Source organism: Pararge aegeria, chromosome 11, assembly GCF_905163445.1.
Source record: "Pararge aegeria chromosome 11, ilParAegt1.1, whole genome shotgun sequence".
NCBI classification, from domain to species: domain Eukaryota; kingdom Metazoa; phylum Arthropoda; class Insecta; order Lepidoptera; family Nymphalidae; genus Pararge; species Pararge aegeria.
In genome coordinates, this window is record NC_053190.1 from 6,068,985 (window position 1) to 6,081,704 (window position 12,720).

Consider the following 12,720-nt stretch of genomic DNA (forward strand, 5'->3'; position numbering starts at 1 on the left):
TCCACTGGCGTGTAAGATGCGGTCATTCACATTTTCAGCCCTGTCATATTTTATTCCACCAGTCTAAGATGGTACCGGGCTAATCTGTTAGGAAATATGGCAGTTATATTTTTAACCTATACCCGTTTTAAATCGGTTTCTACGCGATATTGTACCGGAATGTTAAATCGCTTAACGGTACGTCTTTATCTAACTAGCCACAGCCAGACCAGACAAAAGAAAATGAAAAAATTATAAATTACTGAATTGGGGCAATTCGGAAATTTATAATTTCTGCTGGGAATTGAACCATTACAACTTAAAACTGTGTGTGTGTGTAATTGTGTGAGGCGCTTATGCCTCTCGAAACTTTTGCAGCAGTCTGCGATGAACAAAACACATTTGCCATCGGAAATCGTATATATGTACCTATGGCGAACTATATTATTATTTCTCACTGAATAATATAATTGTTTTATGAAGTATCTACTGTTGCACCTAGTTGGTCTAGTAGTTAGTTTAGATCACGAGGACATAGGTTCGATTCCTCGGTCAAATTTAAATTTTATTTCATGAAATTTTTAGTACCAGCCTGGTGTTAAGTACATTACCTATTTGTAATTTTTTTACACACGTTCAAGAGATATCACATAACACATTATACTTACTTGTGTTAGCATATACTGTAATTGTAAGCATTTTCAACTATAGATGACGTGGTTCTATTCTAGTGAGTTTTTCTGTAAAAAAATCTCATAACCACCCAGCCTGGATCTAGGACATTGGTGGTCTCCATGCCCTGAGAGCTCATTAAGCCTGCGGTCCCGATTCATCATAATCATTATATCAATCCATTAGCCCACTACAGCGCACGGGTCTCCTTCCACAATGAGATGGAGTTAAGGCCATATTCCACCACGCCGGACTGGACTCCACATACATTTGTGAACATTATGGAGAACTCTCAGGCATGCAGGTTTACCCACGATGTTTTCCTTCACCGTTTAAGCAAGTGGTATTTTAATTGCTTAACTTAAAAAAGTTAGTGGGATTCGAAGTTGGTTCGCCGAAAGTGTAGTCGAAGTCCTACCTACTGGATATCACCGCTTTTGTTTGATACGGGGGGCAATTTCTTCTAAGATACCGCTATGGCGCTTAGAACCAAAATAACTTTCGTAAGTTTTTCGTTGTAAGTTTCCGAATGTACATATTTTTTATGTAATTTACCCATCATAAGTACGCCTCTATGTGTCTTTTTACATAAAGAAATATTTGACTTTGACTTTGACTTCAGGTTACAAATAATTTGAACAAACAGAGAAGGGTATATATAGGGCTCATTAATGAAGCCTCTAATGTATCCTTGTCAGAGGCGCTCATGATCGTCACGTTCGCGAGTGATTTCTTACGAACGTGCAATCCGGAGCGTGCACGTCTCTTATGCAACTACACGAATATAATCGACTTGCTTCAATCCACGGATCCAACGTTGGACCAAGTTTTCTAGAGGCCATCAGTTATATCAAGACTACGCGGACTTTTTTCAATATTAATATAATTAATTCCCGTTCGGAGCAGTTTAAGCCGTCGTTATAATTATTTGTGATAATAATCGTTAAGGCCCACCAACCCGCATTGGAGCAAAGCGTTGGGTCTATGCTCTTCAACCGTCTCTCCTATGATAGAGAAGGCATGTGCTCAGCAGTGGGACGTTGATAGCAGATTAATGATGAATGAATTAAATAATTGATAGACACAGCAGATGGCCTACTAAAGTGGAAAAACTTTTTTTGTTTTTTTTATTCCACTACAAGTTAGCCCTTGACCGCAAACTCACGTGATGGTAAGTGATGATGCAATCTAAGATCGTCACGGGCTAACCTGTAAGGGGTATAGCAGTCTAAGTGGTTTCTACGCACGCGTACGCTAAATTGCTTAGCAGCAGGTCTTTGTCGATAGGTTGCTATCTAGCCAAAGCTGAAGTCCCCTACCAGACCAGATCTGAGAAAAGTCAGATATTATAAATTTCCGCTGCCACGGATTGAACTCGGGACCTCCAACATAAAACCAAAGCTCACTTGATTATGCTCATACACATTTTATATGTCTTGTAGGGTTCAGCCAGCGTTTGCAATGTAAGCACAAAAAACATGTCTATTTACGACATCACATTACAAATCTCTAAAATGATCATTGGTCATTTAATATATATCGCATATTTTATACATATATTTTATACATATAAACCTTCCTTTTGTATCACTCTATATATTTATAACTAACCTCATCAAAACCCGTTGCGTAGTTTTATAGATCTAAGCATATTTAGGGACAGATAGACTGCGGGAAGCGACGTTGTTTAATACCATGAAGTGAAGTGATAGCAATCTGTTTATACGCGATATACACGGTATATCAACCTGAACACTTAATCACCTTTAATTGATTAGCAATTATAAACCATAATAATTCGTACTTACATCATTATTATCTGATAACAGCCAATAAACAAGAGTTACATTTTATATTCATATGCAAATTTATATATCTATATTTATATTTATTTGTCGTAATTCATTATAGTATATTATATATATATATATATTTCTTGTGTGCGTGTGTATTTCACTGAACTCCTAAACGGCTGGACCGACTTGAATGAATTTTTTGGTATGCGTTTGGGTGGCACCCTGGTTGGTTTAGATTCACAAATCAGCCCGACAGATGGCGCTGGCGATGGCTTTTGTCGTAATATATTTATTATTTCTAACATTTATTGATTTACGACTACGCTTACTTTGGGGCTAGATGTTGATGTGTGTATTGTCGTAGTATATTTATTTATTTATAATTGGAAAACCATGTCTATAAACAGAGCTACGAAAGGGCAAGACATACCGCCCTGTGTTCATCAATTTGACGAGTAGGTGTTAACGACAATACATCGTAGTATATAAAAAAAAAAAAAAACTAGTGGATGCTTCTTAAGATGTTGGTCGAAGCTTTTCGCGAGAAGACCATTGACTGAAACGACGATCGGAACAATAACGGTCAACTCAACACTCCACATGGCGGTAATCTCGTGAGCAAGGTCCAAGTAATTAGATACTTTTTCTTTTTCAGCTTTCACCAGATTATCGTCATGTGGAATAGTAATGTCAACAATTATATTTAAATATTTCTTAATTGGATGTACGAGTATTAAATCTTTAAGGATCAACCGCACTGGCTGGCAGTGGCGTGCATAGAGGGTATGTACAGGATATGCAGAAGTTACAAATTGAAGAAGAAGAGTTACAATTTTATAACTCGTACTGGAAATTTTCTTCATTTTATATCATCTACTGCTAGCACTACCACTGCTAGCTGGAACTTTAGTTCAGCGGAACTATGTGAAAAGATTCTTTAGGTATATCAAGTCGTGTAAGCTAAACTGCACTAACCTTTTTTCCCACTACCATAAAGTTATCCCTGAAGTTGAGTGACTATAGAGGATGTCACAACTATCTTAGACTGCGCTAAGATGTTAACTGCCGACTGGGCAGTTAACATCTTCTAGGGGTACGGCACCCATAACCATACTAACCAGTTTCTACATGTCATCCACAGAAATAAGAACATACAGAAAGCTACTTGAAGCTACCAAAAACTATTCCACTTTAGAATGGTCTCTCGAACAAACGGTTAGTCACTTCATACCATTTGGCAGATGAAGGTAATTATTTTATCTCTAATGTTCTACGCGTTCACCATAAAGTTTGTTAAATTCTGCGGGTGTAAAGTGAGATGTGCGCGGAGCATTTCCACTGTTTTTGGACACAAGGTACTGCGTACAATAATGACTGACTGAAGATTCTGTATGTTCTTAATTCAATGATGTCATCATACCAGATCGCCAATGACCTTGGCGTCTTTTCCGGTAGGATGGTAACAAGCCACGTGCGAAGCTACTAGAGAAAATTAATAAATTATAAATTTCAAAATTGCCCCTGCTGGAGATCGAATGCTTCAGGCTTCAACTAGTAGGACATCCAATATATGAGATATATAAAATAATTTGGGTAGTTAGTGCGTGTGTGCATGTATGAAGTGCACGCCACTGAGGACCACAACCTCACTGCTGCGCTAGGGATCATAAGTGTAGTTCCGTGTAATATGATAAAACTTAATTCCAAAGATCTTTAATTAGACTTTCTTTTCTCAATATATCCTGTGGAACAGAACAACAGTAATTTATGTTCAGTCGTTGAAAAATCATTAAACCTCGAAACAAAATAATAAGCACGGTAAAAATAAAAATGCAGTAAAACAAATAAAACTTATAATGTTTCATATTAATTATTAACATCAATTATGCAATACAATCATCATTGTCATACCTGAGAGAATTTATTTTCAAAATTGCACTAATAATTATTTAAAATACCTACTTACAGAGAATACAACACTTTATCACAGCTATGTCAATCACTCTTAATAATAATCTACAGATAATTTATTATGGCAATTCTACGAACATTTATAAATATCACATACAAGTTAATTCTCAAAAACAGAGCAACCTCAATAATCATGGTATTAATAAAACTCAAGATTCAGGCGCAAAATAGATAATTGCAATGTTAACATACTCGTTAGGTGTTTCAGGCCTGGAAGTTCCGGACCCCAATTTGCCGTATTCAAAATATAACTGAAGCTTTAATTAAAATAAAAAACTATTTTTTCAAAAAAAACACACCATAAGATTTGTTTTTTTATCGGATCTTTACTAATTTCTTTTCCTAATTATTTTTTGCTGATTACATATTTAAAGTATATCGAGAAAAAAATATTGCATTTACATCATAATGTTTGGGAGTATAGAATGCAATCACTTCGGAAACAATGCAAAATAGGATTCGCAATTTTTAATCAAATAGAATTCTAAAACTTATTTGTTCCATTTCCAGTTAAATTCATTTTAACAAAAATTGGTTTGTCTACTAAACAATTTATTATTTTTATGATATCTTAATCATCTTCAGTCCATTTATATCCCACTGTTGGGCACATGCTTCCTCTCTCTTATGAGAGAGGGTATTAGAGCTTTTGTTTTTTTTTTATATGTTATGCAATGTTTAACAGATGGCGACTAAATTTGTCTACAATAATTTACTTTTATTTAATATTGAATTTAGCTAGTATCAAAATTTTGTTTTTATCGTTTGCAGATCAATATTTTCCTTTTCCTTTTTGCCTCTGAAATGTTGTTCGATCTCTGCGAGAGATTTCCCTTTCGTCTCAGGGACCATGAAGAGAACGAAGAAGAAGGCCACGGCGCAGAAGCATGAGTACATCCAGAAGGTACCCGCAGATGTTAACACGTGCTGCAAAAAATATATTTTTTTAAGTGCAATTAATCTGTTTCTGAAACCATATCATTAGCTTAGCACTGTGCGCATGCACTTTAGCAAATTTTTTTTTTTTCTTTAAATTTACGGTTGTGCAGATGGTAAGAGGCAAACCATCGCCTATAACCAGAGCTCAGTTCGCAGGGCATGCAAGGAACACGTCCAATGTGCCACCCTGTGTCCATCAACCTTAGGCGTAGGTGCTTGGCCCCACATGCCTGTAATTACACCGGCAACCACACCAGACCGGAACATTGAAAAGCATTGCAATAATACTGCTTTGCGGCAGAAATAAGCATGATGGTACTACTACATGAAATAAGTAATTCATTCAAAGTAAATTGTATGCAATTTTACAATAAACAACGAGTTTATATCTTGGAGATATCTCTGAAAAAGTTCAAAGTTTGTGTTAAACGTCAGCTTATAGAAAAGTCCTGTTACAGTATTAAGGACTACGTCAACGATAAAATTGCTTGGGTGTAAATTATTGCTCTAACCAGGTTGCTAAGTTAGTTGTGGGCTTCTTCTTAGATCAGTGCGCGTTTGGAACCCTCGTAACTTTAGTTTTGAGTTGACGAATGTAGTTATCACCATCAACTCACTTCTATGTTATATTTTACATGTAATGTACGCATCAAAAGTGCCATATATGTGCATATTTGAATATAGAAATATTTGACTTTGACTTTGACTTTACCAGACATGCTCACTCACATAAAGCCCTACTACTACTAATATCTACTAATTGTACGTGGTGATGTATTTACAAACATGAAAAACAAAAGAACTGGTATTTCTTATCTGCATGACATGCTGCCAGAAAGAGTGAAATCGAGAGTTATCACAGATGACATTGCTGCCTGCATCTTGTCGTTTTCGAGAACTGCGTCTGATCATCCGTCACTACATGGCATAGCTTGTATCTTCCCCGTAATTTTTACCAAAAGATGGTTGCAAATCAGACGTTAGAAGTTTTACAAGATGGGTAGTCAAACTGTGAATGATTGAAAGAACTACGTTCTAGTTACTACGATATGTAGGAAATCTTAAGGTGAAGTTTCGTAATGTCATTCCAGAACTGTAAAAACTATCTAACAATCCCGATGTCCTCCGACTTTGGCAATCAAAATTTTATAATATGTAAAAAATTTGTTTCACCATAGTTGTTCTATGCCCATAGACAATGAAATATTCTAATTCATCGTTACAGTGCACAATGCAATTGTTATGCACTTGTGATGCAAGTGTGTTCGTTTATTTAAATTACACGTAACATCTACAAATTTTTTCATTATTTTTCCCTGATGTCTCTTTCCTTCAATGTCCAGAAAGGCAGTATTTAAAATGTTGTGTAACACAACACATATAATATTACGTCGCGCAATATCAGGCTAAAGCGCTCCATAATATACTTGGCGTAGCCCATAAACAGCGGGTTCAAAGTTATAATTGCCATTTCGTACACAAGTGCGACCGTTTCTAGCACATTCAGTTGCCGACATTCAACAAACTTCCAATTCTAGAGTAATTTGATAGAGACGCGAACGGACTTCGATTCCATTTACATATACTGTGCAATTATAATACTGTATGTATTTTATTACCGTTCAATTACAATGTGTTATTGCAATGATGCTGAAAATAATTTAAACCATATATCACAATCGGATAACCTAACCTTTGAAAAATAAAACTTAATATTATTAAGAATGTAAATATGAAAACGTAAATGTACCTATAAAATTCTGACTCACATAAACCAACTTCTATATATTGTTTAATGTGTTTAAGAAGTGCTTATTATATTATATATATTTCGCGGGATTAAGACAGCGATTTTTTTAGAAATTCAACTGGCACCATTTTTTTCTCGGAACAAAAGCATTCTATGTCCTATACCAGGATGAAAATCGCCATGATCGTGTTAGCTGTGCAGCCGTCCATAGATAACAAAGTATTTATTTAAATCCCCAAACAACGTTACCCTGGTGCTGTTACGTGATAAAAGCTGCAAGAATCACACCTATATAAAAAATTTTGGTTCAGGCTGTTCGTTTATTTGTTAGTAATAATATGCACATGTATATGGTTGCCGGTGGAATCTAACAGGAGCGAGATGAACGTTGATGACACGGAACATGGAGACCAATTATTAATCTAAGAGTGTTTCTTACCTCTAAAGCGTGATAAGATTTGATGACGGTGAACATAGACAGCAAGTTAACTGCGCTGCCCATAGCAGAGAGCTGGGAGCGATAATGCGTGGGGAACAACTCTCCGAGTAGAAGGAATGGCAATCCGCCGAAGCCCAGCGAGAAACCCAGCATAAAAAGCACTAAACTGGCAATGGGTAAGTATCTGAAATAATATAAATAATATTTACTCCTTAATTAACTTATTATGTACCATAGTTATATGCATATAAGTATTTAAGTAGCCCTTACACCGTAGCCTCCTGAAACCAAGCACTGGACGACCCATGAGAATACGCGGTGACAAAATTAACTGATATAACACATTATTTTGCACAGTAAAAGCGTCCAAATAAGTTTTATTCTTAGGCACTTATTATATTAATTGGCATGTTTGAATATGAATCCGCTTTTTTCTTCTTTACCTAATAGATAAAGAAGAAAAAAGGTAAAAAAGGAAGAAAAGAAAATTAGTATTGTTTAAAGCGTGTGATCTTGTAAAAATATAGAATAGATACCTATATAGTTATTCGTTTGTATGTTTTCACTCATTCACTTTTCTTTTGGTTTCTAATTCTAAGGTTGCATTGCAATGGTTTCTGCTAAGAATATTATATCCTAATATTAATAATAATAAAACTCTTTATTACACCAAAGAATATACACAACTTACAAACAAAAAACTTGTCACTGATAGAGAATTCTTCGTGGCAACCACTAAAGGTACGGAGCAAACGTTGAATTGGTTGTTAGTGCACAGATAAAAAAAGAAACCTGATTTATTATCTAATTATACAACACACAATAAAGTTACAAAAAAAATACATGCACTGTAGTGTTGGTTTACAATAAAAAGTAGATATTAATATATATATATGTATGTAGTAACATATTAAATCAATGCAAATAATTAAGTTTCATTTTGCCGACTGGCGGACGCAGTGGGCAGCGACCCTGCTTTCTGAGTCCAAGGCCGTAGGTTCGATTTCCACAACTGGAAAATGTTTGTGGGATGAACAAGAATGTTGTTCAGTGGCTGGGTGTTTATCTGTATATTGTTATATTTTATTTATGTATATTATTCATAAAAATATTCATGAATTGAATGAACACCCAATGCAGTGTTGTTGACTTTGACAAAGTTTAAATTATGTTGCAAAGGAAAACAATCCAAATTGATTCTAACTGTGCGTTCACGTTTCGGATGTAATTGACAACATTGTTGACCATAAAATGTGCTTCACAAGCGCTATTTACATTATTCGTCTACACTGTTAAAGTTGTTAAATTGATTATCGTTCCATTGTCATGCGTTTACCGAACGCAAGGAAGTCTCGTTTGAACTGGATATTTTGGTTGTAAAAGGCGTGTTAACGAAAACTGAAATCAATGTTGCAGTACAAGAGTTTCCTGGGGGACCGTTGACATTTAATTAAATTGACAGTATTTTTAATATTTTTTGTTTTGACTTATCACGCAATGCGATAGTTATTAAAAAAAATTTAGCAATTTTTTAAACTTAAACGCGCACTGTTGCCTTTTCAAATCCCTTTCTCTTTTTTTTCTCTTTCTCTATCTCTCTCTTTTTCTCTTTCCCTCTCTCTTTTTTCTCTTTCTCTCTCTCGAGGAGAAGCTGGACCGATGTCGCGACGGATCGGCTGTATAATATCTGCTATCTGTATAATAATAGAGGATCACGAACCGTTTGATCCAAGCGCCCGCACGCTTATATGCCTACTCTATTGTATGACTATCTGTGACTGTGAGACCACTGTAGGAAGATCCCTACTCTGTGGTATAATAATAATCCCTGTATGACTGCCGCCACTTTGCGGTTTCCCGATATGACTATCCTCTCTCCTACCCTGTAATATAACTTACCCAAGAAACGATGTCTGTTCAAACTTGAAGAAAAACGCCGCACCCATTCCCACCATGGACACACACATGGTGACCGCTGATAGCAGCAGCAATGGTCGGCGCCCAGCGCGGTCGACCAGCAGAGTGCTCACACCGTTGCTGAACAGTTGCACCGCACCAACTATTATTGTGGCTGTCATCGCGTTTAGCTTACTCCCTGAAAGCAAACAAATATTTTGTGCTATTAATTTGTCCGGCCCACTTCATGGCACGGGACTTTTCCCACAAGAAGGGTAAACACTTCTTGTGGCCCCTGTCCACCACGCTCGCCCAATGCGGATCGGAGGGTTCCACACGCCTTTGAGAACATCATTGAGAACTCACAGGCATGCATGTTTTCTCACGATGTTTTCTTTAACTGTAAAAGCTAGTAAAATTTCTTATTGCATAAAATGCACATAACTTGGAAAAGATGGAGGTAGGTGGATTGACATGCTGGGATTCGAACTCGGCCTCCCGAAATTGAAACCTTAATCTTAACTACTACGCTATCACCGCATTTATTTTAAGCACATAAGAAACGAGAAGTCTGTTCATTGATAGTGACCCTACCCTATAGTCACCCTAGTGAGCAGCTCTTTTCCTACATCATTTTACAATAAGAGTATTGCAATTATTAACATTAATTAAATCAAGTAAAACACAAGAAAAAAACACATTTGACTATACAACTTTCAGGACAATATGGATCATGAGATACTCGTTGACAGACAGACGGATGGACAGCGAATAAGTACTCAGTAAAAGAGTCCTGCTCGCTCGAAATCCCTAAAAAAGGTACCAACGGAAATACTGCCCACCTATAAAACTCACGTACGTATGTTTGCGCCGACAATTCAAATTTATACTTTTTTTTTCGATATTCGATTTCTTTCCTGCGAATATTATATTCGTATCGAATACAGCTTTATAAACTATGATGTGTTTTATTAGTATACTAGTAGACGGAAAACCAAGGAAGGTCGTAAAATATTTACTATGCCGTTATAAGCTACAAAGGAGATTGCATGTTTGTTATCTTTTCACAGCTTAACTGATCTAAATATTAACTTGGATTCCATACTCACCTATTTAACGAGGATAAATATTTAACTGCCCCAGGAAAATAAAAATTCCACACAAACGAAAATGCGGGCAACAGCTAGTATGAATAAAATCTGAACAATGTTGAAGAGATCCTAACAACGTATCATTACGTTACATTTATGTACTAATGATTCCTTTAGAATCGCGTACCAGGTAAGTACCTTATTGTTGCACGACCACTAATAAATTATTATAATGGCTCCAAACCATGAGATGTTAACTACCTACAGAGATATAAGTCCCATAAACGCGAACGCTCCTCAAATTATCACGAATATATTTTTGTGGAAACTGATTAGGAGTATTTCGTTTAACATAACTGCAATACCGCTAGGTTAGTCCGCTACCATCTTAAGACTGCATCACCTACTGACACCACTCACACAATTTGTATTGGGATTAAAATGCTTACAAAGACAGACAAGTTTCAGAGTATTGAAAAGCTTTATTGTTATAAGAACGCGTTATACAGCTCTCATTAAGTTCCGGCCTGTATTGTTAACTTTTCATGCTAATTGGAAAATAATATTAAAAATATATTATTTAGGACTAAAAGATCTTTCTAATTAAACATAATATATTTATTATGCCTTTTTAATAATTATAATTATATTTATAATTATCAGGTGACTTGATAAATATCCTAAGCATGAGATACCAGGATCCCGCGATCCCAAATAGAACGGTAAGTACAAACTTTCATCTTCTCGACCATCCATTCAAGAGTTTATTTCGTTAAGAGTTTAATTCGTTAAAAATAAAACTTTCACAGACACATAAACGAAATTTTAAAAACGTAGTTTTATGCATTTAAATCATATTTGAAAATAAAAGCAGTTATTTTAAAATCACTGACAGATTCTTAAATATTTTTTTTTATATAGATTTGCAAATCCGTCAATTGAGTCTGTATATTTGTCTTGAATGAAGCTTCAGCCACGCCTCGTTATTGTCCTATGCCTTTACTACCTAAATACCATTTTATACAGTCTTGGCTAGCCGTTGAGTACTCTATAGGTAGGTAATAGCATATCACTGACTTCAAACCATTTATTTGTACTTCACGTATAAATACATTACAGCACATTCAAATAATTTATGACTCACTTAATAAGTAATTTTACAACTAGAGTAAATAAAACAATGGCCGTATTGTAAAAGACAAATTACTTTTTCTGATTTACAATTGGTAGCGTTTATGTACAATACATAAATTTAATTCAATCAGAAAATCAGAAAAAGTAATTCATTTTCTTGAAAAATGTATTCATAATAGGTACAAACAAAATTGACTGGGTATGTGACTTGTGAGTGCTTAATAAGGCGGAAATAACCTAGCAAAATTTCGTTCCAAAAGGCACAATTTTAACATCAAGCCCAATTATTACATTATTTATTTCCATACTAATATTATAAAGAGTAAAGAATATTTTATATGTTGTTTGTTTGTACGTAGTTTCAGGACTGGACCGATCCTAATAACTTCTGTACTAATATAAATTTGAATTAATAATTTATTTAAATAATGTTTTTGCAGTAATTGCAAAAATAGTAAAACTGTTATGTTTGTAATAACCTTCAAAAATGTTGCCTATAAAACTTATTATTTTACGGGCGCTGACAAAACTATTGATGATACATAAAAAAAATTGTTTTACATGATTAAAATATGTATCATTATCTACAAATAAATCTTCAAGAAAATAAATCTCACTATTATTGTAAAGCCACAATAGCAGTTTTAAGAGGTGGCCGATAGAACATTAAGTTACTACCTTTAGTTAACGCTGGTAAAACGAGTATATTAAAATTTGACTACAATAAATGGTCGTTAAACATATTTTTTTCAGCTATAAATAAATACAACATAAATATATCATTTTTACCCCGATAGCCAAGTACGTACTTACTTTTAGGAGGTAAGTTTGTTTTAAACAATAAAATATCATTTGCTTTAACGGTGAAGGAAAACATTGTATGGAAGCATGCATAAATATAGTAATAAATAAACTACAAGACACACATCGCTATCTAGCCCCAAAGTAAGCGTAGCTTGTGTTATGGGTACTAGGATTGCTGATGAATATTTTTATGAATATAATACACATATTATTATAATATACATATAAACACCCAGACACTGAAAAACA

The 12,720-nt window shown here is 35.0% G+C and overlaps 1 protein-coding gene across 1 annotated transcript in view; it reads right to left on the bottom strand.

Moving 5' to 3' along the window:
- Positions 1–4,351: 4,351 nt before the first annotated feature.
- Positions 4,352–12,720, bottom strand: part of LOC120627717 (facilitated trehalose transporter Tret1-2 homolog) — a 44,894-nt gene continuing 36,525 nt past the window's right edge. Inside the window, exons 8-10 of the mRNA XM_039895741.1 lie at positions 9,446–9,641; positions 7,547–7,730; positions 4,352–5,345 (exon numbers count right to left, since the gene is read on the bottom strand). Of these exons, the coding sequence (XP_039751675.1) occupies positions 5,163–5,345; positions 7,547–7,730; positions 9,446–9,641 (563 nt within the window). The 3' untranslated portion in view covers positions 4,352–5,162. The remainder of the gene's footprint in view (positions 5,346–7,546; positions 7,731–9,445; positions 9,642–12,720) is intronic.